Consider the following 27,340-nt stretch of genomic DNA (forward strand, 5'->3'; position numbering starts at 1 on the left):
AACTTATTTTGCAATAATTTTTCAAAAAAAATAAGTCAAATAGCATCAAAGCTAGTTAATTTAAATATCATAAGTCAATAAAAACTTCAATTCAGTTCCACAAATTTATATCCGCTTAAAAGTTAAACCAAATACGCAAATTTTAACCATGCAAAGTTTGAATTAAAAATACAAGAAAATACCAGAGCTTGTACTAAAAGATAAAAAAGAGAAACACTTTATATCCAAATATAAACAAACACCGAACTCAAGTCTTGTTGTCCAAATTCAATTTGCATTCCTATTAAATAAGAAAAATAGTTAGTTGTATATCATATATTCACAATTATCATTATAATCCTTTAAAACAAAATACATGAGGACCTATAAATTACCAAATAGAATCAAGTATAGTGCTACATGAAACCCCAATGCCAAAAGCTTCAACACTATAAACTATACCTATAAATGAAATTGTACCAAATATTATAAAGGTTGTTGGCTATTAGACTTGGATGTAATATGTGCATTAGTTCATTTGGGTTATCATTGGGTTAGAGTGGGTTGATAAATTGGGTTGGGCATAGGCAGGCAAATGATTAACCTAACCCAACCCAATAAATAACTGGGTTGAAGTTAGGTTGGGTTTGGACGGGTTATAACTAAGAAAAAATATGCATATTTGGGTTTAAATTCGAGTTGTACTTAGACGAGTTCGGGTTGGCCCAACCCAAATTGCTGCCCCTAGGTGTAGCTGAAATGGTGTAGGCCTGGTCGAGCGCAGGAGTTTGAGTTGTGAGGCCAGTTGGGGCGTGTCAGGCTACACATAGGTTAAGCACCTAAGCTCGGCTTGCTAATGTGAGGGAGGAAGCCTGGCACCGGGACGCTGGGCTTCTGTTGGATTGGGCCTACAAGGCTGGTCGAAAGAAGGAGAAAGAAGGTGAGGGCCTACCTAATTAGGTTGTGCGGTTGTGTGATGGGTTGTGGCCTAGTGTGCTGCCCCATCTCCCTATTATTTGTTTTTTTCTTCTGCTTGAACAATCTTCTAAGTATCTTTCGGTATTTTTGTGCTTGAACAATCTTCTAAGTATCTTTCGGTATTTTTGTGCATGAATCTTTCAAAATGTCTTTCTTCGATTGCAAGAGTATTGAATATCCTCCGCCTAAGTATCGTCAAAGCGGTCTTTTAGCAAAGTAGGGTATTTCAAGGCTACACAAGCCAAGATTGGCTCTAATGAATTGTTTCAGGTTTGCTTGAGGAATACAGGCATGCAATCCTATCAAGAGTTTGCGTGAGGCATGTGATAGATGAAAATAGTCATGAACTCTGCACCGAAGCTGCTTAAGTAGGGCAAATAACTATTAAGTTTCATCCATACTATTTCGTTTTGGGATTCACCTTTCCCAAGTCACGATTCTTCCAAGAGGTGATCTGCTCCATGAGATGTGCTATAGTGTAGTGCTCTTCAAATGTAGTTTATGCGATGAAGGGATTTTCTAACTTGAACAAGTTCTTCGATTTGGGCTTGACCATCAACGAATTATGGTCTTCTTCAAAATTGGTCATAAGGATAACATGGGTCAAATGAGGTCTACACACCATAAACTGTTTGATTCTTCAAGCAAGGGTGACCACGAGTCGACAAAAGACACAATGGAAGTCAGTGGTGAATGGGAATTCGACTCCTTGCCCAAGTTGCTCAGTCCGATAAAGTACATTAAAGGTAAGTGAACTTTTTCATCCTTTGTCTGCTTGAAATTCCTGTGAGCTATTCTTGATTAAAGCTTATTGAACATCTTTTTTCCAATGTAGATGATGAGTTTGGCTCAACTCCGAAGACTAGGCCAGTCATGCAGAAAAGTGCACATCGTCATGGGTTTTCCAATTGAGTATCGTGAGTGGCACTGCTTGTTCAATCCTCTACGTAAGGAGAAAGATAAGTTGTAACCTCGGGAGAAGGTCAAGCCAATCAGGGAAGAGACACTTAGTTGCCTAATTATTGTTGAGAAATCTACTAAGTGGAAAAAATATAGTGTCGTCGCCTGATCATAAGCTGTCAGTTAAGAAAAAACCAAGAACTTAGTCTGCTACCCAAAGCAGTCTTGCTACTCCTGATAATCTCATCATCAATCTGTCTTCCCTAAAGGAAAAGGGAAATGACGTTGAATCCGAAAATGCGAAGTATGTTGCTCCAAAGGAAGTTAAATCCCTTCCTGAGAAGATTGCTCATTGCAAGTGTTATGTGCTACCTCCAGCGTCTGGATCTAGTGTTTGAGTGAAGCGTCATTTTAAGCTAAATTTGAATCGGCTTCCAAGAAACTCGTCACTACGGTGGGAAGGTGGATTCAACTGCTGAAAAAACGTCAAAAGTGTGGTCATTCTTCCACTATTGCACATGTCTCGTCTGCCAAAAAGGAGGAAATTGCTCCCCATTGCAATTGTGAGGAGTCCAATGAGTCTATTCCCAAAGATTTTCTAAGGTTCATGTCGCATCCCGGCCCGAGCCCCCACCACATCCCAGGCTCGACTCTGCTGTAAAATGATATTGTCCACTTTGGGCCCTGACCACGCCCTCACGGTTTTGTTTCTGGGAACTCACATGAGAACTTCCCAGTGGATCACCCATTATGGGATTGCTCTCGCGCGAACTCGCCTACTTCGAAGTTCCGATGGAACCCAAAGCTAGTGAGCTCCCAAAAGGCCTTGTGCTAGGTAGAGATGAGAATATACATATAAGGCTTAGAGGATCCACTCCCCTGGGCGATGTAGGATGTTACAGTTCGGGTGCCGCTAAATGCTGACCTGCTGACAAATCCAAATGCTTGCACCAAGTTCACTGAAAAAGTTGGGAAAATAATTGACTTAAGTGTTCTGTCGAAGCGTCCTGCTAGTAAAAGAAAAGTCTCTCTCTCCTTGCAATTATGCAAAAAACTCTAATCTTGACTGCTAAAACAATGCATCTGGATAATGATGCAATTCGTGATACAATGGAAACTAAAACTGCGATGGCTATCAAAGTGGTTATGGACTTTATATCTAGGATCGCTCGAATCTGATGTGGACGCGCTTCGATTCCTCGCTGAGTAACGAGGTACTTTAAGAATCTGCTTGAGGAGACTTGAATGTGCATTTGGCGAGATTGAGCTTCATCTTGTACTCTCGTAAGATGTTGAATGTCTCCCACCAAGTTTCCAATGTGTCTGACCGCTTCTTACCTTTCACCATGATGTCATCTACGTATACCTCCAAGGTTGCTCTATTATGCTTCTTGAACATTATGTTTACTAGTCGTGTATTGCTCAATCACGAACACGGTTTTGTTAAGTTCGTACATGACAATTTGATTATAGCGAGTATGCGTCTAAGAAGCTAAGCAGCTGGTTCCAGGATGTTAAGTCCAGCAATAGGTCAATTCAGGAAACCGAATCTGGATCTTTATGGCACACCTTGTTGAGGTTGGCGCAGTCCACGCATACTCTCTATTTGACCTTTTCTTTCTTCATCACTAGCATGAGATTGGCCAACCATGTTGAACATGCACATCCTCAATGAATCCAGTTTCAAGCAGTTTATCTATTTTTGCTTCTCATTGCCACAGGCTTGAAAGGGAAATGTCACCTTTTCTGGATCACTAGTTTGGCAGCAAGGTCAACATGCAGCTTGTGCCAAGCTAGGATTGTGATTACTTTACCTAATCCCTAAATATATCCTAATTTGACTTGAATTAGGGTTTCATTACTTGGGAGACAAGTAATACATGTTGCAAAATGGTTGTCTGAGTACGCCTCTGACTAGTTAACGCATTGGGATAGCTTACTGTGATTCTGACTAGGAAGCCTAACTCGTCTCATTATCTGAACTTTATAGGCTATGGGCATTCCAGTCATTCTTATCACCCAAGGTGTCACATGTTATGGTCTTAGAAAATCATGGTCCCGCATCAATTGTAATGAATTTTTTCTTAAATAATGATAAGTAACTTAAAATGTATTTATTTTTTTAAATCTCAGTAGTTCATTTACATTGCATTGAAATACAAAGCAAAATTGTCGATTTTTGCTAATATTAAGATTAAAGATGGAATAATATTTAGGAGAGTGGATCAAGTATTTAAGCCCATGAAGTAAGCACTCTCCTTCCTTGCCAACCCAAAAGAAATAACTCTTTGGGCTAATAACTTGGGCTTTCACCACAATAGAAAGATATGAATCCAATATTCATACACCTGTTGGTCCAAAATCGTTTGACCATGTTTTGCATGAAGGCGCTTATAAGTCATAAGTGCATTTTGGAGATGAACTTGCTAGACATTTGGAATTTTGATAAAAATGTCTACAGGTTTATCATAAGTGCACTTTTAATAGAAACGATTAGAAACCAAAATGTTTTCAATATAAACATCCCTAAAACGAGTCTTACTGAGTATGTTGGATTTACCTAAATGGCAAGATATGTGTTCGTCGCAGGAATCTCCTGGCGGACGAGCACACAGCTCCCCTGGGAGAATGGCGTCGGTTGAGGGTATCTGTCGTACTTCTGCTTTCTTCTAGGGCTCGCTCGGGCAAGCCTTTGTCGGGCAGATCTTGGTCGGGCAAGACACACTTCGGGCAAGGCTCGTCGGGCAGTTCTGAAAGAGAAGGACAGAGTTAATTTGAAAGGGTGCCTTTGTGGGGCCTTAGATGTAGGCCATAAGGCTCACAATCAAGATTAACTTTGTCGTGCTCAGGCGTGCCACTGCCATCTTCAGTATGGCAGATGTTGAATGGGTGTTAAGCTTTGATTGAATATGTATACGCCCGAGAAACCAAGTTAGATATAACAGGTGCCTTTGTGAGGCCTTAAGTATAGGCCTTGAGGCTTTCTGTCAAACTAAACCAGCACTTGGATGTATCATATTTGGTCTTTTATAGTTGCCAGAGTCTTATCACTATTATACTTTTGATTATCTGAATCCAAGAAGTAGGACGAACCCAAATGAGTACCTTTGTAGGGCCTTAGGTATAGGCCTTGAGGCTTCCCATTAGAGTTAATCCTTATACTCGGACCAACTAGACCACAACATGAAATGAAGCTAAATAGATGCCTTCGTGGGGCCTTAGGTGTAGGCCTTGAGGCTTTCTATCAGAATTCACTCCCCGCTTAAGCCCTTTCTATGAATCAAGATATAATAGCAACAAAACGGAGAAATAGGTTGATTACTTGCGCCCCAAGTAACTTCGGACTTCTCGCTTATCAAGGATTGTCGTGGATGGGTTAAGTCCACATAGAGTTCTTTTTTATGCCTTGAGGCCAAGGACTTTTAAACTGATCTTTAAATTACATGCCCGCGGGCTTAAGACTTAGATCGGATTTGAACTCTGACGCGATTCAGATCGGATTCAAGTGCTGAAGACTTACTTTCATTATGACTTTGCTAGAAATAACTTGTATATAACTAGGAATATATAACATGTTACTGTGCTTTTAAAAGAAAGAAAAGACAAAGACAGAGCAAAGATAGTCGGGTAAGTTTGAACCTTATCGGCCAAGGCTGAACTTCTTACAAAATCTATCCTTGTGGCTCTGTCAGAGGTCTGAAAGCTTTTAGAGGGGTTGACGGGGGAGAAGAGGATACAAAATGAATCGATACCACCATGAACAAGGTAGCAGAGCTATTACAGGGGTTTGGGAAGGTTTATCCCGAATGGGATGAAGACTTGTGCTGACTACAGCTTTGTTGAAGGCAAATCTGGCTTGAGCAGAGTTTTGGCTTTTGTTTGTTTGATTGAGTGTCCTTAATTCTGTCTTCTCTTTTTCCTTTTATAGACGACTTCAGCTTGGGTTCCTGTAGCAATAGCGGTTGCCCGAATGCGGTTTGGTGATGACTCACTAGCTTTTTTACATGAATGCCACCAATAAAGTACTTTATTGGGATGTGCAGTGACTGAATAACCTACCCCCTGTGGTCTTTGAGCAGGTAAGCAGGTGGCCTTTGTAACTTGTGCCCAGCCGAAAGCCTCTTTCCTGCCTCCTAAGTTTTCCTCTGGGCCTTGGGTTTGGGCCGGCTTTCTCTCTGGCCCAAAGTTCAGATTTTATCCCAAACAGTGCCCCCTTCAATTGATGTTAAGGTTGGGATCCCAAGCGCCAACATTAAATGAATAACAGCATGCGTGCCCTTTGAGCTTCTTGCGACCTTTAAACTGCCTTCTGGCTCTCTATAAATTCTGGCTTTGGAAACCCTTTTCAAATCATCACCTCTTCTTCATTTTGGTCTTCACCCTTCATCCACCTTGAATCCTTCCGTCTCCCCACTGAGAAATGGGTTCCTCAGGTTTTGAGTGGAGTTTCCTGAAACTCCCCTTTCGTGAGAAAAAAGAAAGTTTCCACCTGCTGATTGCTACCTCCAACACCTTTGGTCGATCACCCCTCTACCTCCAACACCCTTGGTCAGGAGGTCTCCCCTTGATGACTGATCTTCCCACAACTTGTGGTGATAAGTCGGGCTTCATCATCATACATGGTGAATATCTTGTGGGAGGGTCCTCTACCAAGCTCATGTTGGCCGCACAACCCGATCACCTGATTGGGTTCAACCAAGAAGATAGCGGGAAACCAGTTGAAGACACCAACACTTTCAGAGAGGATCAAATGTAATACATAAGATTTGGTATCTTGTAATCTCCTCAATTTGTCGACATGAAATAAGTATTTTTATCTATTTCTGCATCTCTGCCTTCTTTAAATGTTTGGATGAACAAAATACCGTATGTGAATTTCTAAGGTCCGTCCCAATCTGCTCCCTCTTCGATATAACAATCCCTAACATCCCATAATGTAGGACAATATTTCTTCAAGAATTTTGCATTAATAGGGTGTTTCTGCTCATTGCCTTCGAGGTCTGCTAGATAATATCCTCCTTTGTTCAAAACCCGACTAATAATAAAAGGACCTTCCCATGTCGGGCTCCATTTCCCGAAGCCACGCAGCTGAGCGCCTAGCGGGAGGACCGTTTTCCACGCTAAATCTCCTTCCTTGAAAGACTTTAACTTCACCCTTTTGTTATAAGCTCGGGCAACAGCAATCTTTCCTTCTTGAATCTGGTTCAAGGCTTCAATTCGGGCTGCATCCAGATCTTCAATACCTTGACACATGGCTTCGATATATTCTGCACTATGCAACCCAAATTGGTTTTGAATTCTTACGGAACTGACGTTGATTTCCATAGGAAGCACTGCATCTTGCCCGAAAGTCAAGGCATAAGGAGTCGTGCCTGTCCCCGCTCTTTTAGAGGTCCGGTATGCCCACAACGTGTTCCCTAGCATCTCATGCCACCTTTCTGGACTATCAATCACCATCCTTTTAATAATGTTGACCAAGATCTTGTTGCTAGCCTCTGCTTGCCCATTTGACTGAGGGTAGTATGGACTGGATTGGATCATCTTTATTTTGTATTTGCTTGCAAACTCTTCAACCTCCTTTGAAATAAAAGATGGCCCACGATCCGTTACTATAGTTTCAGGCACCCCATACCTGTGCAGGATCTTGGTCTCAATAAAATTATTGACCACGACTGAAGTTATGGATTTTACTGCCGATGCTTCTACCCATTTGGTGAAGTAATCCGTTGCCACAATTATGAAAGTATGTCCCTTACTAGAGGCCGGATAAATCTGCCCGATGAAGTCCATTGCCCATCCTCGGAACGGCCAAGGCTTGACCACTGGATTGAGAGGTACTGATGGTACGTGCTGGAGAGGTTCATGTCTCTGACATTCTTCACATCCGCGGGCATAGGACTTACAATCTTTTTCCATGTCGGGCCAGAAATAACCATACCTTCTGAGTAACCATCTTATCTTTGTTCCCGCTTGATGTGCTCCACATATTCCCTCATGTACTTCGGCCATTACTCTCATGGATTCCTTTAGGCCTAAGCATTTTAATAGCAACCCATCTGGGGTCTTTCTCAACAGATTTTTTGTCCACAAGACATACTTGGTTGCTTGCTGCCTATTCTTCTTACTTGTGGGTGAAGAAGGATCTTTCAGATACTGAGTAATGGGTGTCCTCCAATCTTCCACCTCGGTCTCTAGAACCATTACATCCAGACTGAACCTCCGATCTAAGATAGAGGGAAGGTTTCTTGTTTGGATCTCAACATCAACACCATACCTCCTTTCTTGCATTGGCACTCCTGAAGCTAGTTGCGCCATTTCATTGGCTGCCAAGTTAGATCCCCTAGGAATGTGATTGACTGAAATCTCAGACTCCCACAAACTTAGCAGTTGTGTTGCTGCCATATAGTACCCTGCCATAGTGATATGTCTGCATTTGAACTCGCCATTTAGTTGATTTATCACTAACTCTGAATCACCAAAGATCTCTACCTCAGTTGCCCCCAAGTCCATCAGGATTTCTAGGCCGATAATCAATGCCTCATACTCTGCCCGATTATTGGTATTTTCTTGATAATCAAGTAGGAAGGAATAGTAATGACAAACTCCTTGAGGGTTTATAATCACAATTCCAGCTCCTGCTGCCTTTTGAGTGTAGGATCCATCGAAATATAGCTTCCAAGGTGTAATCCAAAGACCTGCTACTCTCCTTATCTCTTGCTGGATCCAATCTTCTTTGCCCGAAACATCACTTCTTGGTGGGATCCATACATTAGCAACTTCTAAACTTCCCGGGATATTGATTTCCTCGCTTTGAGACTCCTGATGTTCGGTCAGGAAGTCAGCAATTGCCTGGCCTTTGACTGCCCTCTGGGGTATGTACTGAAAACTGAATTCTGATAATGCTAGAATCCACTTTCCAATCCTCCCTGCTAGCATAGGTCTTGACAACATATACTTTATCACATCTGTTTTGGCGATAATGTGCACATGACAAGGTAGCATGTAATGCCTTAGCTTGCTGGCAGTAAAATATAGAGCCAAACACAGTTTTTCCACCGGAGAATATCTTGTTTCTACCTTGGTCAGAATTCTGCTGAGGTAATACACAGCCTGCTCTTTTCCTCCTTCATTATTCTGGGCTAGTAGACTCCCAATTGATCTCTCCGATGCAGAAATATATAGTTTCAATGGCTTTCCCCTTTAAGGTGGCACCAGCACTGGTGGGGAAGTTAAGTAAGCCTTGATGCTATCAAATGCCTGCTGGTGGGTTGGCCCCCACTCAAAATTCTCCCTATCCTTCAATCTCAGTAGCGGAGTTAGTGGCTGGATTTTGCCCGCCAAATTGGCAATGAATCTCCTTAAGAAGTTGATTTTACCTAGCAATCTCTGCAGCTGTACTTTGTTGGTAGGTGGAAGTGACTCTAATATTGCTCAAGACTTATTTTTGTCCACCTCCACACCTCTCTGATGCACCAAGAATCCCAAAAAATTGCCCGCTCTTACTCCAAAAGTGCATTTCTTTGGATTCATCTTCAACTTATGGATCCGCATCCTCATCAATGCTTGCTTGAGGTCCACGAGATGCTGCTCTTCTGTCTTAGATTTCACCACAATGTCATCGATATACACCTCCATGCTTTGGCCAATTAAATCATGAAAAATGGCATTCATTGCCCTTTGATACGTGGCGCCCGCATTTTTGAGCCCGAATGGCATGACCAGATATTCATATGCCCCCACATGACCAGGACATCTAAAAGCTGTCTTATGAATATCCTCTGGCGCCATCTTTATTTGATTGTAACCGGCATTTCCATCCATAAACGATAAAACTTTATGCTTTGCTACAGCATCTATGGATAAGTCAGCCATGGGCATGGGATATTCATCCTTTGGTGTGGCGCTATTAATATTCCTATAATCAACACAACACCGTACTGCTTTTGTTATAGCTTTTAAAACGGGTACAATGTTGGCTAGCCACTCTACATATTTGGCTGGTCTAATAAAGCCAGCTTTCACCAGCCTTTCAATTTCTTCTTTGACTTTTTCTTCTATCTCCTTTGACATCCTTCGTGGTGCCTGCTTGACAGGTTTATATCCTTCCTTGATGGGCATTCTATGTTCCACCAAGGCTGGGTCTAATCCTGGCATCTCGGTGTAATGCCAAGCAAAACAATCTTTGAATTCTTGCAAAAGAGAGATAATCTTGGCCCGATCTTCAATCCTTAATAAACCGCTGATTTGAATTGGTCTCGGATCCTCTTCTGTGCCTAGATCAATAACTTCCAATGGATCCTGGACTTCTGGAGGTGGCTTATCAGGTTCTGCACACAAAAATTCAACTAACTCCGGGTTCTCGGGCAGACCGTCTGGCTCGTCTATATCGTAGACGCATTCGGCCATTTGAATGGCCTTATCTAACTCCTCTGTGCAAGATTCTTCCTCATTTTCCTGCTGGCTGGTAGAAACTTTCCCCTGCCACTCCCGCTCTTCTTTATCCAAGAGCTTTTCTTCCTGTCTTCTTCCCTTTCCATACACCAACAGTCTTTTAATCAGGGATCTGACTGCCATGACCTGATCTTTCTTCTTTTGTTCGATCATTGATGGTATAGAGAGTTTGGTATAAGACAGGGTCTCTCCCACTCCTCCTTGGTAAGGAGCATCCCTTGTTCTAGAAGCTTTCGGGCCGTCACCTTGGTAGGGCGGCCGTTCTCATCAGCTCCTAAACATTTCAAGATTCCCACGTTGGGATTGTAGAAACTTGCTTCTGCTACATTAGCTGAGGGGAGGAACGGCCGTGATTCGGCCTCTACCAACTCCCAAAAGCTTGATCCTTCAGTACTTGCCTCGTGGTAAACAGCCACTTGTTGATGAAGAGTAGAAGGTATGGCTAAACTTTGATGAATCCAATCTCTTCCAAGTAGGGCCCCGTAAGTGGAAGTGCAGTCTACTACAAAGAATGCCAACATTATTTTCTTGGACCCAGATCTATCTCCAAAGGTAATATCCCATGAGTCCTGGTGATGGCACCTGAAAAGCTCGAGACTGTAAGGTTTGTGGGAATAAGATCTTCAGTGCTTCTCCCCATCCTCTTCATCTGCTTGGCTGGCAATATGTTAACAGCCGTTCCTCCATCAATCAAAATTCTTTTGAAAGGTACACCTTCCAGATGAGCTGAAACGTATATAGGCTTCAGGTGGTTGGCCAACGAAATACTTGGGCGGCTGAACACCATTTTATCTGTGTAAATCCGTAGGGGACCACATTTAGGTACTTTTGAGGATTCAACCTTGCCTGAGTCCTCCTCTGTAACTACCTCCACATTGACGTGAGCCATCATCGGCTCAGTTGTTAAATAATCACCTTCCATGGTAGCGGGCTGGTCAGGCCTGGCGCCAAACATGGCGGATAATACATACGTCATGTTGATGTGGAAGTTGCTAGGTTCGAGCAAATCCTCCTTCTTGCTCCCAATGTGATCCATGAACTCGTCTAACCAGGCCATTGCATCTGCTGGTAGTAAGGGCTCTGGTATCCCTTCCTGTTGTGGTTGATTCATGTCTTCGTACAGCGCTTGCTTTGGAACTTCATCAAACGGATCCAAAGGCAGAAAGGTTGGTCTCCTCTCAAATGCAACAGTTTCCTCATGGGTGGGCCCTGGCCTCCAACCAGGTGTTGGCATCATAGTCAGATCTTCCTGAGCCCTTCTTAAGATCCTATACTTGCCAGGATGTTGGCTTTGTGGCACATGATTCCCCATACCCTCCGTCTTGCCGTTGGCTCTTTCTACTTCCTTCTTACTTCGCCAACGAAGCTGACTACTACTTCCAGATGTTGCCCTTTCTGGCTTTTGATTTTTTGAGGCTTCAGAGGTGATGGGGGTCATCAGGGAATTCATGTAGGCTTTGTGCTGCCTTTGAACCCTTCTGACCATGGATGCTCCCATTGGTCTGGTGGGCTGCCCATCTTTTCCAACTACATACCATTTCCGCCCACGATATGCAGGAGTTGCTTTCTTAACAGGATTAACTATCCCATCAGTTCTTCTGACTTCCTTCCCCTTTCGGTCATTTTGAAGCTGCTTTGTACTTCTTTGGAGTTTGGCTTCCATGTCCTCTGCCTTGTCAGAAACTTCATAGTTTCGAAACTCGTCAGAAACTTCATAGTTTCGAAATACTTCTGACAACGCCTTGGGTTGGGAATCACCTCCTAAACGTTGAAAAACGCTTCGGGAAGTATTTTTTCTTGTTGCCTGCTTAAGCCTTTCGCGGGCTTCTCTTTTAATTAACTCGTGATCAATAAGGACTCCAGCTGGGGGAATCTCGAGCTCACATTCACACTGGCATTTACTACACATAACCAGCCCTTTGATTATGGCAGCCTTTGGGTACTCGGATGGTTTGCCTATCCCTTCCGTAGGTCGTTTGGCTAGTTTCCCTTCTTCTTCTTCCCTTATAATTTTCCCTTTTCCTTTCTCTGCCCAGGTCATGTTAAGCATGTTTACCGGGGCTTCAGAAAAGGGCAACACAGGGTCGACTATGAATACTTCATCTGGTTGGGTAGTCCTGTGTCTTTCTCCTTTGGGAGGAGCCAAATCTGTCTTATTTCTAGAGCCTAGGGAGGCTTCATTCAGTCTCTGTAGCATTTGAAACAATGTGTTCTGTAAATCTTCTGGCATGTTTATCTTTATCTTCAGATCAGTCAGATCCCACCGGGCGTGCCAAAACTATGTTCGTCGCAGGAATCTCCTGGCGGACGAGCACACAGCTCCCCTGGGAGAATGGCGTCGGTTGAGGGTATCTGTCGTACTTCTGCTTTCTTCTAGGGCTCGCTCGGGCAAGCCTTTGTCGGGCAGATCTTGGTCGGGCAAGACACACTTCGGGCAAGGCTCGTCGGGCAGTTCTGAAAGAGAATGACAGAGTTAATTTGAAAGGGTGCCTTTGTGGGGCCTTAGATGTAGGCCTTAAGGCTCACAATCAAGATTAACTTTGTCGTGCTCAGGCGTGCCACTGCCATCTTCAGTATGGCAGATGTTGAATGGGTGTTAAGCTTTGATTGAATATGTATACGCCCGAGAAACCAAGTTAGATATAACAGGTGCCTTTGTGAGGCCTTAAGTATAGGCCTTGAGGCTTCCTGTCAAACTAAACCAGCACTTGGATGTATCATATTTGGTCTTTTATAGTTGCCAGAGTCTTATCACTATTATACTTTTGATTATCTGAATCCAAGAAGTAGGACGAACCCAAATGAGTACCTTTGTAGGGCCTTAGGTATAGGCCTTGAGGCTTCCCATCAGAGTTAATCCTTATACTCGGACCAACTAGACCACAACATGAAATGAAGCTAAATAGATGCCTTCGTGGGGCCTTAGGTGTAGGCCTTGAGGCTTTCTATCAGAATTCACTCCCTGCTTAAGCCCTTTCTATGAATCAAGATATAATAGCAACAAAACGGAGAAATAGGTTGATTACTTGCGCCCCAAGTAACTTCGGACTTCTCGCTTATCAAGGATTGTCGTGGATGGGTTAAGTCCACATAGAGTTCTTTTTTATGCCTTGAGGCCAAGGACTTTTAAACTGATCTTTAAATTACATGCCCGCGGGCTTAAGACTTAGATCGGATTTGAACTCTGACGCGATTCAGATCGGATTCAAGTGCTGAAGACTTACTTTCATTATGACTTTGCTAGAAATAACTTGTATATAACTAGGAATATATAACATGTTACTGTGCTTTTAAAAGAAAGAAAAGACAAAGACAGAGCAAAGATAGTCGGGTAAGTTTGAACCTTATCGGCCAAGGCTGAACTTCTTACAAAATCTATCCTTGTGGCTCTGTCAGAGGTCTGAAAGCTTTTAGAGGGGTTGACGGGGGAGAAGAGGATACAAAATGAATCGATACCACCATGAACAAGGTAGCAGAGCTATTACAGGGGTTTGGGAAGGTTTATCCCGAATGGGATGAAGACTTGTGCTGACTACAACTTTGTTGAAGGCAAATCTGGCTTGAGCAGAGTTTTGGCTTTTGTTTGTTTGATTGAGTGTCCTTAATTCTGTCTTCTCTTCTTCCTTTTATAGACGACTTCAGCTTGGGTTCCTGTAGCAATAGCGGTTGCCCGAATGCGGTTTGGTGATGACTCACTAGCTTTTTTACATGAATGCCACCAATAAAGTACTTTATTGGGCTGTGCAGTGACTGAATAACCTACCCCCTGTGGTCTTTGAGCAGGTAAGCAGGTGGCCTTTGTAACTTGTGCCCAGCCGAAAGCCTCTTTCCTGCCTCCTAAGTTTTCCTCTGGGCCTTGGGTTTGGGCCGGCTTTCTCTCTGGCCCAAAGTTCAGATTTTATCCCAAACAATATGTGTTTTTCCCTTCTACTTTTCTTTGCAGCTTTTCCATAACCATGATCTAAAGCGTGCATGCATGTTGGCTGATTGGTGTTAGCACTCAAAACCGATTAGGCTAACAAAAATTAAATGGATCAAGTGATGAATGTTGATAGACTTAGGCTTTGCAACTTTGCAACTAATAAAAAATGAAGACAAAATTTAAGTAGTTTACCTTTTAAAATTGGGTTACGTTCACTGAGTTTTTTTTTTTATTAATGATAAACTGAGTTACAAATAACGTTTAGCTAGAACTATATCTCTGTTACTCCAATCGTTTGATCTCATTCAAAGGGTCCTTGGCCTTCTTACATTGGCCATTTCCTAAGTCCTTCCCCTCTGTCTTGAACCTATCACTTTCTTGGCATTTAAGGGGCCGAATGCACATCTCTCCTCTTTTTAGACGACATGTGGCGACGAGGTGTCCTTTATGCTGATCCACTGGGGTCCTTTCTTGGGATGACATGGTCAATCTTTATTGGTAAGTTCGCATTCGAACGCCCTACCTGTCGATCTTTACGTTCTTTCATAGGTCCTTGTCCCTTTGCTTAACCGCCACATGACTCATGGTCGACACTTGCATAGGCCTACCACCCCTGCTCTTGGTGCTTTGTGCCCAACAGTTGTTAGATGCCACGTCGTTCCTTGGTCTTCCTATCGACCTGTGCTCCTCTAGGCCTACATCCTTTTGGACCTATGTTTCTTTAGGCATGTCGGGATTGGGAAGGAGTGAAGGACCATGTGTTACCAATTGGTTCACCCACAAAGCCGAAAGTTGGTCATCTCTTCAAGTAAAGACAAATTTTCTAATGTGCATAGAACATGGGATCGTAAGTTATAAGTTATTATATAAGCAAAGGAACATTTTTTTTTTTAAGTATCTCTCCATATATATAATGATATATGGTATATGAACATGTTGAAAATTCTCCCCCAAGTAACAAGTTGGTAAGCTTAAAACATAAGAGTACTGGCTTATTGGCCTAATATTTTGGCGTTTGGTTTGGTTCTCGTTGTAACCAGCTTAACCATTGCAATCCTAATCCTATAAACTTTTAGGTGGCCACACCAATCTCTTATACAGGCACCTGGATACGTGACTGGTCCATTGCTACTGCATTACAAATCTCAGCTTTGAATTTGATGGTACTCCATTAATAATACGAAGGAAAACTAATTAAAAGTGTTTGAAAACTTTGGGTTTAATCGAAAGGACAAAAATGTGTTGTAAGTAAATAGTACCATGAGTGACTTTTTAGAATAAAAATATCATTTTTCTTTAAAGTGAACAATACCGAAAGTGTTTCGTTAAAACTCCCTTAATCCAATGGGAGCTACTATCTCTGTAGGAGAGGGGAAGAAACGAAAAAGAATGTATGGAAACAAAATGCTGATAGTGAAACGCTTGTTTAATAACCATTTGATTTTTGGTTTCTAGTTTTTACTTTTTGTGTTTCAGAAGTTTTGATTATCATATATATATATATATGTATGTATGTACTTATGTTTTTCAAATTGACAATTTGATCCATCCCTTAAGGAGTAATTGAGCCTTTCGAGTCATCAATCTCTACTCAAGTAATGCTCGAAACGCCCCTCAAGATTTCTCGAGCTACGCCCGAACCCTCTCTAGTCTCTATCAAAGCTCGAACCTCCTGTATTGATTAAGGGGCTGTTTGATATCCATTTTGTATCGAGTTTTTAGTACTCAATAAAAAAAATAATAATAATGGACTCAAATTCTTCAAAATGTCTAAATTTTTTATTTTATAATTTTTCCAAAATTCCTTATATAAGATTGTATTTAGAACATTGTTAGTAAATTAGTGTATAATATGCATATTAAGCATGTACATACGTGTTTTTCAATAATATTTCTGTTTTCAATACACATCTTAATAATTCGATAAATTGTACAATTTTTAAAACTTCAACGTATGATACACACACTTATGTACTTTTTACGCTTAATGTAAGATATTTAGACCTATTTTTCAATAATATACATAAAATTTGGATACTATTTTATTAAAATTTCAGAATTTTTCAGAAATTAAAACACCACAAGAAATTTATATATATATATATATATATATATATATATATATATATATATATATATATAAAGCTAGCACCTTAAAATGGTGAAGCTTTCAAATATGACATTTCTAATTAGAATGTTAAAATAAAAAATATCAAATTAAAATGTTAATTAAAAATTCTAAAAGAAGTAAAAGATTCGCACATAGTGATAGTGTGGGCATATTTATTGTTTATTTCTTTAAATCTTTATTATATTATCTATATTAAGAAGTAAAAAAATAAGTTAAATCTCATAATAAACTAGTATATTATAATTAAAATTTATTTTTAACGAAAATCGAATCTATCACTTTCAAATGGAGAGGCGTGTGCCTAGGGAAGAAATGCTGTTGTTCACCAAAAAATAAAAAGAACTGCTGTTTGGGATTGCGTGAGGGTCAGGGAGGCCCCCTGCTACGCATGTTTCATAACTACATCAACGACCCAACCAAAAAACAAAATTAAAAAAAAAAATAAATAAACATCAGTAACACAAACTCAACGAATCCAATCCAATCTGAGAAGAAGAAGAGGAAGGAGAGAGTGAGGAGGAGCTGAGAAGCAGAGAAGCATGGGCGACCCCGGGAAGCTCAACTCCTCAAGCTCCGAATTGGACCTCGATCGCCCCAACCTCGAAGATTACCTTCCTTCCGGCACCTCCATCCAGCAGGAACCCCAGGGCAAGCTTCGCCTGTATGTTTTATGCACTCCCTCTCTCTCTTTCTTGTTATTCTCTGTTTGGTTCCCGAGAAACTGTGGGAAAATTGAGAGAATTTTCTCATCTCATTTTGCTTCTCAGGCGTGATTTGCTTGACATATCTCCCACCTTAACGGAGGCTGCTGGTGCCATTATCGATGTAAGTCCTCGCTCTGGAGTTTCTTTCTCATTTGATTGTAGATTGCATCATCTGATAAGGTTCTAATTGTTTTGGGAGAAAGTGAAGTATTGAAATTTTTAACTGGAAGCTAGCTAAAGTTTGCAATTTTGTGGAATTTTACTCAAATCTTTGTGTAAATTATTGAGCTTTTTTTTTTAATTTTTTTTATTTGAACTGTAAGCTAGCCGGCTGAGTAATTAATTGGCTCTGGATTGCTCTATTTTCACCAATTTCTGTTGAGTTGAAAGCTTTGTGATTTTATCAAATTTTATGCAAGGACTGTATGAATTTGTATGATGATCATGAATTCGAATGAACAGGACTCGTTCACAAGGTGCTTTAAGTCCAATCCTCCGGAGCCGTGGAACTGGAATGTGTATTTGTTTCCTTTGTGGTGTTTTGGAGTGGTGGTTCGGTACTTCATTCTGTTTCCTGCGAGGTTAGAATCTTCTATGTTTGGTTGAAAAACTTCAATTGTTTCATGCATTCATTGCATCACGCAATAGCTTTACATGTTCTGGTTTGTGGGTATTGGAATTGCAATGCATAGTCTGACTGATTCTCGATGATTATGCTGTCCATGGACCATGGTTACGGGTTCTTATATCATTTCTACTTTAGTCTCTTAAAGCGGCTCAATTAATTCTACAGGGTTCTCGTTTTGACGATCGGATGGATAATTTTCCTTTCGTCTTTCATTCCAGTGCACTTCCTGCTGAAGGGCCATGATAAATTGAGAAAGAATTTAGAGGTGCACATGCTTATCTATGACTTCATTTCCCTTGACTGGTTTCTATCCAAAATATTTGGTTTCAGTTTTTATTAATCAGCATTGCATGTTTTCTATCTTCTGATAAGGATATTGGACCCCTCTAGGCATCAGGTCAAATGACGTTTGTATTTGCACAATTTATTAACGACTGCTCTAGTCGTGTAGTTGGCTTTATGCATATAGAATCTGTTTAAGCATGCTCAAACATAGTTGAAATGTGTCTATGCAAGAACGCTATTCTTCTTTCACACTGGTTAGAACAATGATGTATGGCATGCCACCTACATTGACTGGAAAATTTATGAGTAATCCATCCAATTTCGAAAATGGAAGCAATGACCCGCATTTCTTCTGTGTATTATTACATATGTATGATGGCATAAGTTGTCCAGCTACCAACAAACCTTTGACTGGTAACCCAATCTTCTTACATCCACCCCAACTACCTCTCCTTATAAAATGAACCACAAACTATAAAATACAAAGATTATCCTCCGGCCAACGAGGGTTGGTTGAGTTGGTAAGGATCGTTTCTTTGCTAGACCAAGGCCTAGGTTTGAATCCCGTTGCCGGCAATCCCTCTTGGTGGGTGATCTGTAAAAACCAAAAAAGGGGCTGAGACCACCTGTGTAAGTCCTCAAAGAGGCTTGTGGTATGCCCTGGCGGTGGGATGGGGTAGCCTCCCCTCCACTAAACTTTTCTAAATCAGAAGATTTTCATCTGGCACAATTAATACACCTTTTATCTATCTGAGAACTGTCCGCAAAACATTTGGAGTAATAAGGTAATGAAAGGTGGTCATTGTACTCTTCATAGGATTTTCTGGCAATTACATATGCATAATCTCAGGGGTGGATATCTCTAGTATAGTGTAACAGTTAACAAACTACATTTATGTTCCAATGCTCCTTCATTTCACTGTTTGTTTTCTGTAATGGCCTTCATGTAGTTATTAAGCTGTGATGTTTGTTTTCCTTTCAGAGGCTCTTGGTAGAGTTAATTTGTAGCTTCTTTGTTACATCTTGGACTGGGGTTGTGAAGTACCACGGACCACGGCCCAGCATGCGGCCTAAGCAGGTACATTTTTTTAGTCTCATAATTCCTCTTAAAACTTCATCCAATATTTTTCCATCTTTTTGGGAGCTGTTATCGGCACTCTGAAATGTCATCCTGTACCGCTCCACTTATATTTTCTCGCTTATGTTTTTATAAATCAGGACTGCAAGATGATTTTTTTTTGAGGACCAATTAAAGCTCCCATCTTTTACATAATCAATTTTTATTTGTTTCTTAAATGTCTGTCTTGAGATGTCTTTCATGGTTTGCGCAGGTCTTTGTGGCCAATCATACTTCCATGATTGATTTCATCATCTTAGAACAAATGACAGCATTTGCTGTAATTATGCAAAAGCATCCTGGATGGGTTGGTAAGTGTCAATGTACCTTTTACATTTTTGTAATCAATTATCAGAGTAGTATAGGTTTACATGGATATTTAGAATTGAATTATTGCAACCTTATCATAAATTATTGCTTATATCTTTATTGGAAGTGTGGATGTCAAAAGTTCAAAACATTTCAAGCACACTTTTATGTGTTATCCATGAAAATGAACCATTAGCATGCATGTATCATTTTGGATTTATCCAATGTAAGCAATTCTTGTACAATAATGATCCATTATAGATGTGTAAGTTGTTAGGACCATGGAATAGAAGTTTTCTGACTTTGTGCAATTTTATCATTTTCTGAGGTTAGCATACCAATGTAATAGTGATACCATTTCGTTGACTGAAAATGTATACTCTCGATAAGTTTTCTTGTTGTGCATTGATCATTGATGACTCTTATATGTTTTGAAGGAGGGGTGCTTGGTTCGTTTGAATGTCAGCACTTTTCTATTGTTGCTTTCCACAAAGAGTGAATCTTGAATATTGTCAAGATTGACAAAAATCCGAATTTGTCTTTTCTATATTAAGAAATAGAATCCAATGAGAATTCTCTTCGTTTATGCTTCTTATGAAGGATTGTTGCAAAGCACTATTTTGGAGAGCGTAGGGTGCATTTGGTTCAATCGTTCAGAGGCAAAGGATCGAGAAATTGTAACAAAGAAGTAAGTATAAACCGAAAGTCCATGGTAGTATTTTTTTTTTTCACACCATCGTCCATGTCATTGTTATATGAACAAGTACAGTTCCTTTTTTTCAGATTAAGGGACCATGTGCTGGGGGCAGACAATAACCCTCTCCTTATATTTCCTGAAGGAACGTGTGTAAACAATCACTACACTGTTATGTTTAAGAAGGTAACTGTGTTCTAGTTTAAATTTTGCTCATTTAAGTTTGTTTGATATTCACAACTAGTTTATATTTATTGCTTGGTATTTGTTATTTACTCTTAACTTTCAATTTATATTTTGCTTAGGGTGCATTTGAGCTTGGCTGCTCAGTTTGCCCTGTCGCAATCAAGTACAACAAAATTTTCGTCGATGCTTTTTGGAACAGCAAAAAGTAAGGAGTGGATTCGATCCTTCGACGTTCTAAATATTTTCTTTATTTGACTTGTGGGTTTGCTTGAAAGTGTCTACTTCACCTTGCATGCTATTTGAAGGCTTAAAATGTTCTATGATGCTTAAACATAGTAATTATACTTAGATTCCAGAATTTGGCCATTGGTTGTGCTTAGATCTGTGATATAGGAAACATTTACCAAGGTGTTGGGGGCCGTTGGGCTGTTGTGATACTAGAAGGGTTATATGATATGATTGTGTTGCAGGCAGTCCTTCACAATGCATCTGCTACAACTTATGACGTCATGGGCTGTTGTTTGTGATGTGTGGTATTTGGAGCCCCAAAACATTAGGCCTGGGGAAACCGCCATTGAATTTGCGGAGAGGTGAATGGTCTTTTTTGGACTTGTAATCAGTGACAACATGCTTGCCCACCCTTGGTTGGTATGGTCTTGTTTATCTCCACTATTTTGGATGCTTTCTATGCAGGGTCAGGGACATAATTTCTGTTCGAGCAGGACTTAAGATGGTTCCGTGGGACGGGTATCTGAAATACTCTCGGCCCAGCCCAAAGCACAGAGAGCGAAAGTAAATCAAACTTCTATTACCTCTCCCTCTCTCCCTCTCTCCCTCTCTCCCTCTCTCTCTCTCTCTCTCCCCAAGTGATTGTGCAAATGAACAAAAAAAAGAAAGATTATTCACATGCAGTTCACAATCCTGGTGCTTATTGGTTGTTCTGTGTGTGCAGGCAACAAAGCTTTGCTGAGACTATGCTACGACGCCTAGAGGAAAAGTAAAATATGTTTTTCTCTCTCTTAGTTGATTTACTTTAGCACGTAATGCATGTTCTTCCCTCAATTTCCTCTTCATAAGAGTTACTGGTTATGATGCCCGATAAGAAGCTGCCTTTTCTATAAAAGAAGTAAATGAACTACTTTCTCAATGCCAAGTTGTTTCTTGAATACAAACCATGTATGAAGCTTGATTTCCGCGGAGTTTGCTCGAAATTTTGTAGAAACTTGTCATCAGTTGAAACATCTTGGTCTTGTGCTGTGTCGCTAATTGAGTACACATCTTAACATGAATGTACCTTTATGTGAAATTGATGATTAGATGCCTTGGTCTTTGATTTTAGATTAGTTTTTATATTATGGTCTTTCTTCTTTCTTTTTGTGTTTTACCCTTTCGTCCCTTGATTCCCATGTGTCGTAAAATAAAATCTCCACTTTGGCAATTGAACTGAGGGCCAAGGAGATTCTCTTCTGCATAGATTCTCCGTCACCTTATGTTTTTTCGTATAATGTTTGTACGAGAAATTATTTTCATTTTTCATGGGATGTGAGAGCGTTGACTTCTTATACTTGTTGACGAAAGGGAAATTATTTTCATTTTCCACACAGATATTTTTCTGTTTATGTACGCTTGTACATTTGTATCGAATAAAGTAAAACAGAATTAAGAGACGAATAATCAAGATACTTACAAGAGAAAAATAAGATGTATGCGGAAATCATTACAGCTAGCTACAAACCGGTCAACGAAATGCAGGTCAAAATGTGAATTTTCTTTCTGGTTGATTCCGCCGGGAGCAAAATGCCGTTTCATATTTTGATGCACAACTTTAGCCGCACCGTCACATAAATAAAAATGCGTAGAGTTTGACTTCATCGTTTCAATAACACCATCATCTTCAATCAAACTTTTTTTTTTTTGGCATATAAACGAGGAGTTAAGCTGACTTGGAGGAGTTTTCAACGGTCCTCGTGGCAATGTCATGGATAAATTTTTCACACGGTTACCCATACAATTTCTATATGCATATGGTGTTGATGCGGTCATGACATTAGAAAGTTTAGAAATTTTTTAAGTGAGCTAATCTTCGTAATAATAAGTTTTCCATAATAATGTAATTCAAATTCGTTTTTGACGAGAATTGAATTTAAAATTTCTTACTTACAAGTGAAGAGAAATATCACTAGACCGTAGTACAAAGTAAGTTTATAATTAGGTTTTAAGTATAAACACACCAGCCACTTAGTACTATGATATTTCTCTTTACTTGTAAGTGAGAGGTTTTAGAGAATTCTCGTTAAAGGCGATTTTGAATCATATTATTGCTAATTCATTATAATTATAAGATTAAGTCTCTCATTTTTAAGGTAAATGATGTCGTTTGTAAAAACAACAAAAAAAAAAATGTGTAAACACACCAACATAAATAAACACACGAACATATGTGTGCAACAAAACACCACCACCACATAAACCTCTCTTACTACTGTTCTTCCGTGTCTGTCTGTCTGTCTGTCTGTCTCTTTCTCTCTCTCTCTCTCTCTCTCTCTCTCTCTCTCTCTCTCTCAAGCAGTTCAGTCCACACCACCTCGTACTATTCTTCCCTCTCTTCTTTCTACTTAAACCCTCCTCTTAATCCTAAACCCACCACCACAACCGAGTCAAAAACCCAATACAATGTCCACACTCGCACTTCTCCTCACCCTCTCCCTCCTCTCATTTCTCCCCACACCTACCTCCTCCGCCACCTTCAACTGCTCCGTCCCCGCCTCCAACACCTGCCGCTCCCTCATCGCCTACATCCCCCCTAACTCCACCACCCTTAACTCCATCAAAACCCTCTTCAACGTCACCCACTTCCGCACCCTGCTCGGCGCCAACAACTTGCCCATCGCCACCGACCCGGCCTTACCCGTCTCCGCTAGACAAAAGGTCCTCGTCCCCTTCACCTGCGTCTGCCGCAACGGCACTGGCGTCTCCAACAAGCGGCCTCAGTACATAGTCAAGTCCGGCGACGACCTCGACCGCATAGCCACCGTCCTGTTCTCGAGGCTCGTGACGTACCAGGAAATCGCGGCGGTGAATAAGATATCCGACCCCAGTCTGATTCGGATCGGGCAGAAGCTGTGGATTCCGCTGCCGTGTAGCTGCGATGAAGTGGACGGTGAGAGGGTGGTCCATTACGGACACGTGGTGGCGAATGGGAGCTCGGTGGAGGCGATTGCGACGGAGTACGGGACGACCCAGGAGACTCTGCTGAGGATCAATGGGATATCGGATCCGAAGACCCTTCAGGCCGATCAAGTCCTCGATGTTCCTCTCAAAGGTCCTTTTTGGCTTTTCACCTTTTATGTCTTAACTTAATCATTAACTTGCCTTTTGTATTTTTTTGCGTTTAAGATTAGTAAAAAAGCAGTCTAAAAAGCTATTGACCTTCGATTTACATAAATGTTGATTGCGTGTTGGTGACAATAATTAACGACGTGACATCATTTCATTAAGTAGTCGTATTATTCAATTGGTCAGGTCTAACCTTAGGTTTTGCCTAGATTTAGAGTAAGGGTTAGGGAATCATTTTAAAGATAAAAAATGAACACCAATTTGGATTATTATAACTAGAATTGAGTTGCATCATTGTCATGGTGACTTTGTTGAGATTTGGAAATTTGGATATGCTTTCAATTTATTTTCTCAAGTTAGATGGACTTAAATTTAATTATTTTGCAAAAGAATAAAAAATAGATGCCAGTTGTTGCTCAGGGTGGATTTATTTAAAATGTTTATGTCTTCCTCATTAGCTGTGCTTTTAATTTAAAACTAAGTAAAAATCGAACATCTGCCGTCGTGTTTTCAGGTTCGTATTTTAATTGCAATATATATTATACTATTTATGTATGTGTTCAAGAATTTCAAAGAGATGCTTTGACCATGTTTGGTAGGAGGAGGGATAGGAAAGTGTGAAGGAGGACTTTCCAGCTCTTGAATTGTTTGGTAGAGTGGAAAGATAAACAGAGAGGGGTACCTTTGGGGATATCCGATAAAATTGGAACGATACAGAGAAGGATAAAAGTTTCAGATTGATCATGTAGTTTGACCTAAAAAACTCGTCGATTACTGCTTTCATGCTTCAGGCTGCTTGTAAGACCATTGTCCGTTGATTAGGTGCTACCGTGCTAATAGTTAAACTCGAAGTCTGCTCACTGTGGCGATCGCTTAGTTCACCTGACGCTTCCTTGATCTATTATTTGAAATATTTGCAGCATATCAATGCTTTAGTTACAGATTTACTGATGTTACAATTTTAATTGTTACAATTTTAATTGGCAGCTTGTTCGTCTTCCATATCCAATGAATCATCCGACGCCCGTTTACTGGTTTCTAATAACACCTACGTCTTTACTGCCAACGATTGCGTGAAGTGCCAATGCAGTTCTGCAAACAATTGGACGTGAGTGCATTGCTTACTGGTTTGGTTTTGTTATACTCGGTTTTCTTTTGCCATTGGTGGATTCTAACAATCTATGTCAATTTTCATATCTGTACAGCTTACAGTGCGAGCCATCCACCGTTAACTCAACTGTATGCCCTGCGATGCAATGCGAGGATTCAAGTCTGACTAGTCAGCTATTACTTGGCAACAGCACATCCGGTTGCAATCAAACCACCTGTGCCTATGCTGGTTATACTAACCAGACCAAGATTCTTACAACCTTGGTAACACACTCCACTTGTCCAGGTAAGCTCGCTTTACTCTGTTTCACGTGTAACAACTAAACATGCTATTAGTGGTAAAGAAATCTTTCATTTCTCTATCGGAGTCGGGGACCAGATTCAATTTTGATATGAAGTGACAAATAACGGATGACTAGAAGAAAAGAAACTAGTTATACACAGCAGCGACATATGCTTGTGTAAATTTTGTCAGCAATTACGTGTTTAGCTGGTTGAAGTTGCCTATGATGATTTAGTTGGACATGTACGTGAACAGCGGTTATCATCAACTCGAACTGACATCTTTTTCTTTGTTGGCGAACAGCTTCGGATAATAAGAATAACGCTTCAAAGATGAGTTTGCAAGGCTCGAGTTGGAACTTCCTTTTCGTGGCAATTCACTTGGTGCTTCTCTTTCTTCATGTTCTTCAATGAGATGTTGGTAAGTCTCTACAATGTCGTCCACCTTTTGCTTGTTCTAAGAGGATGAAGGAACCAAATTATAATGTAATTCTTCTGTAAATCTCCTAATGTGCGAGTAAATATCAAATGTATTGGCAAAGCCGTGCTCATGCCTTTCGCAGAGTAGATTTCTATGAGGAATCGAATCAAAGACGTTCAACTTCATGTAACTTATATCCCTTCTATTTTGGTCATTTCGGATAACATTATTATGCTAAAAATTTGCTGGTTTGGAAGTTGGTTGTTCTTATTTTGTTTGTTGAATTTTGGAGAATAATTCCTGCAATTATATGATGCATCCCACCGAAACCTTACATAACTAGTTTTATTGGACCACTCCCAACCATTATCCTTACCCATTAACTATATGCTTATATTTCGCATAATGTTTAATCAATATAGCTAACTATTAATGTCATTGAGAACAGAGCAACTTACATGAAACGGGTTCATCGTTACATGATATTCCAATTCAATAATACAATGTCATTTGTTGAAAAATTTACACATGTCATTGTTAGAACGGGATGCCACCACTTCACTTGTTTGAACTCTTCAAACCCAAATTTGAAACATTCAAACAAAAAAACCCCAAACTTTCAAAAGAAAAACGACTCTCACAAAACATCAAAGGACCAACAGAGATTTTACACATATGGATTAGTTCATAGAACAAGAAGATTTATTTCCATTAAGCATCATGTAATCATAGGGTAGAAAACAAAATCCCGACAAGGACAATGGTGACCACAAGTGGCGCATTGTACCCCGTTGGTCCACATTAGTTCGGGACACCATACGTAAGATGCACTACTGCGCCGGGAACAAATCCAGCCGAGTAAAAATCCTGCGACATGTCTCTCATCACCTGCTTCGGCGGAGCAGTAAATAAGTAAAACGGTAACTCCGGCCGAGCAACAACTTTCCTCATGTAATCCAACAAGCTCTGGATTTTATCCGACGGGTGAAAGGTCGCCTCCACTGTGCGGTTATCCGGAAACCTGACCCTAATCACCGCCTTTGTGATCGTCGACCTGCGTTTTGCGTCCTCTGCCTCTCTAATCTTCTGCGTTTTGAGGAGCTTGTCTTCTTGCTGTCGCGGGCGCTGAATGCTGTAGTAATCCTCTGGGGTGAAGTCGTAGAATTCGTCTGCGTTCTCCTCGATATTGGCCGTGCGGTCGATGCTGGCGGTGTGATCGACGGCGCCGATGAGCCGCCTTCGTTTGAAGGATCCCAAAGAGGAAACGTCAGCCGTCATCGTGAGAATTCACGGGTTCGCGACGGTGAACGAATTGGGGAACAAGAAGATGAAAAATTAACGTAGGGAATTTTGCGACCGTGTGACTGTATATACACACGATTGATTTTGCTATCCATTTAAATTTAGGAATAGCTTTTTAAGTTTTACTTTCGTGTTCCCATTTGGAATAGGATACGCTAATTAGACAAAATGTTTTATGAGATGAGCATAATTCCGTAATTTAGTTCCTAACAATAAAAGTATGTTAATATTATCGTTAAATTGTCACGTCAGTTAGCCTCTTTTAAAAAGTATTTTTGTTATACCAACTCTTCCACCTACTAGTTAGCCTCAGAACTTAAAACGTATTATATGTAAGGCGGTAAACTTCCATCCGTTGTGGGAGGTTGGTTGTTCATCCATTGCATCAAATTCCGATCGTGTTTTGAGCAGTTATGAGTAATGCTAGGCTTTCACAAGCATACTGAATGTACTTTCTCAATGATGGGATATGATTTTACACACATACAAACTCTAATTGATTTGTATTTACAATATATTAATTCACTTTTATCATAAACTAGTTGAGTCCAAATAAGATTCTTATACACAGTTACTAAGCGTGCTCTCCCATGTGGTAATGGCGG

The 27,340-nt window shown here is 40.6% G+C and overlaps 3 protein-coding genes across 4 annotated transcripts; 2 read left to right on the forward strand and 1 right to left on the reverse strand.

Moving 5' to 3' along the window:
* Nucleotides 1-16,732: 16,732 nt before the first annotated feature.
* Nucleotides 16,733-21,880, forward strand: LOC126624505 (glycerol-3-phosphate acyltransferase 9). 2 transcript variants are annotated; one of them, XR_007624118.1, is made up of 13 exons: nt 16,733-17,022; nt 17,129-17,186; nt 17,528-17,646; nt 17,859-17,958; nt 18,961-19,056; nt 19,310-19,406; nt 20,005-20,092; nt 20,188-20,284; nt 20,404-20,489; nt 20,755-20,874; nt 20,978-21,076; nt 21,237-21,370; nt 21,805-21,880. XR_007624118.1 is itself a non-coding variant. In XM_050293571.1 (12 exons), the coding sequence occupies exons 1-12, from the start codon at nt 16,901-16,903 to the stop codon at nt 21,283-21,285; spliced, it is 1,131 nt and encodes a 376-aa protein (XP_050149528.1). In that variant the 5' UTR covers nt 16,733-16,900; the 3' UTR covers nt 21,286-21,622. The 2 variants fall into 2 exon arrangements, 1 of the variants encoding a protein (XP_050149528.1); XM_050293571.1 differs by lacking the exon at nt 21,805-21,880 and having other exon boundaries at nt 21,237-21,622.
* An 858-nt stretch (nt 21,881-22,738) lies between these two features.
* LOC126624506 (lysM domain-containing GPI-anchored protein 2) lies at nt 22,739-25,689 on the forward strand. The gene is made up of 4 exons (XM_050293572.1): nt 22,739-23,606; nt 24,608-24,728; nt 24,826-25,016; nt 25,317-25,689. Exons 1-4 carry the CDS (start codon nt 22,958-22,960, stop codon nt 25,424-25,426), a joined length of 1,071 nt encoding a protein of 356 aa, XP_050149529.1. The 5' UTR covers nt 22,739-22,957; the 3' UTR covers nt 25,427-25,689.
* A 424-nt stretch (nt 25,690-26,113) lies between these two features.
* Nucleotides 26,114-26,837, reverse strand: LOC126624510 (plant UBX domain-containing protein 1-like). Its single transcript, XM_050293576.1, has one exon. The coding sequence runs from the start codon at nt 26,709-26,711 to the stop codon at nt 26,235-26,237; it is 477 nt and encodes a 158-aa protein (XP_050149533.1). The 5' UTR covers nt 26,712-26,837; the 3' UTR covers nt 26,114-26,234.
* Nucleotides 26,838-27,340: the final 503 nt, after the last annotated feature.

This window comes from Malus sylvestris, chromosome 5 (assembly GCF_916048215.2).
Source record: "Malus sylvestris chromosome 5, drMalSylv7.2, whole genome shotgun sequence".
NCBI classification, from domain to species: domain Eukaryota; kingdom Viridiplantae; phylum Streptophyta; class Magnoliopsida; order Rosales; family Rosaceae; genus Malus; species Malus sylvestris.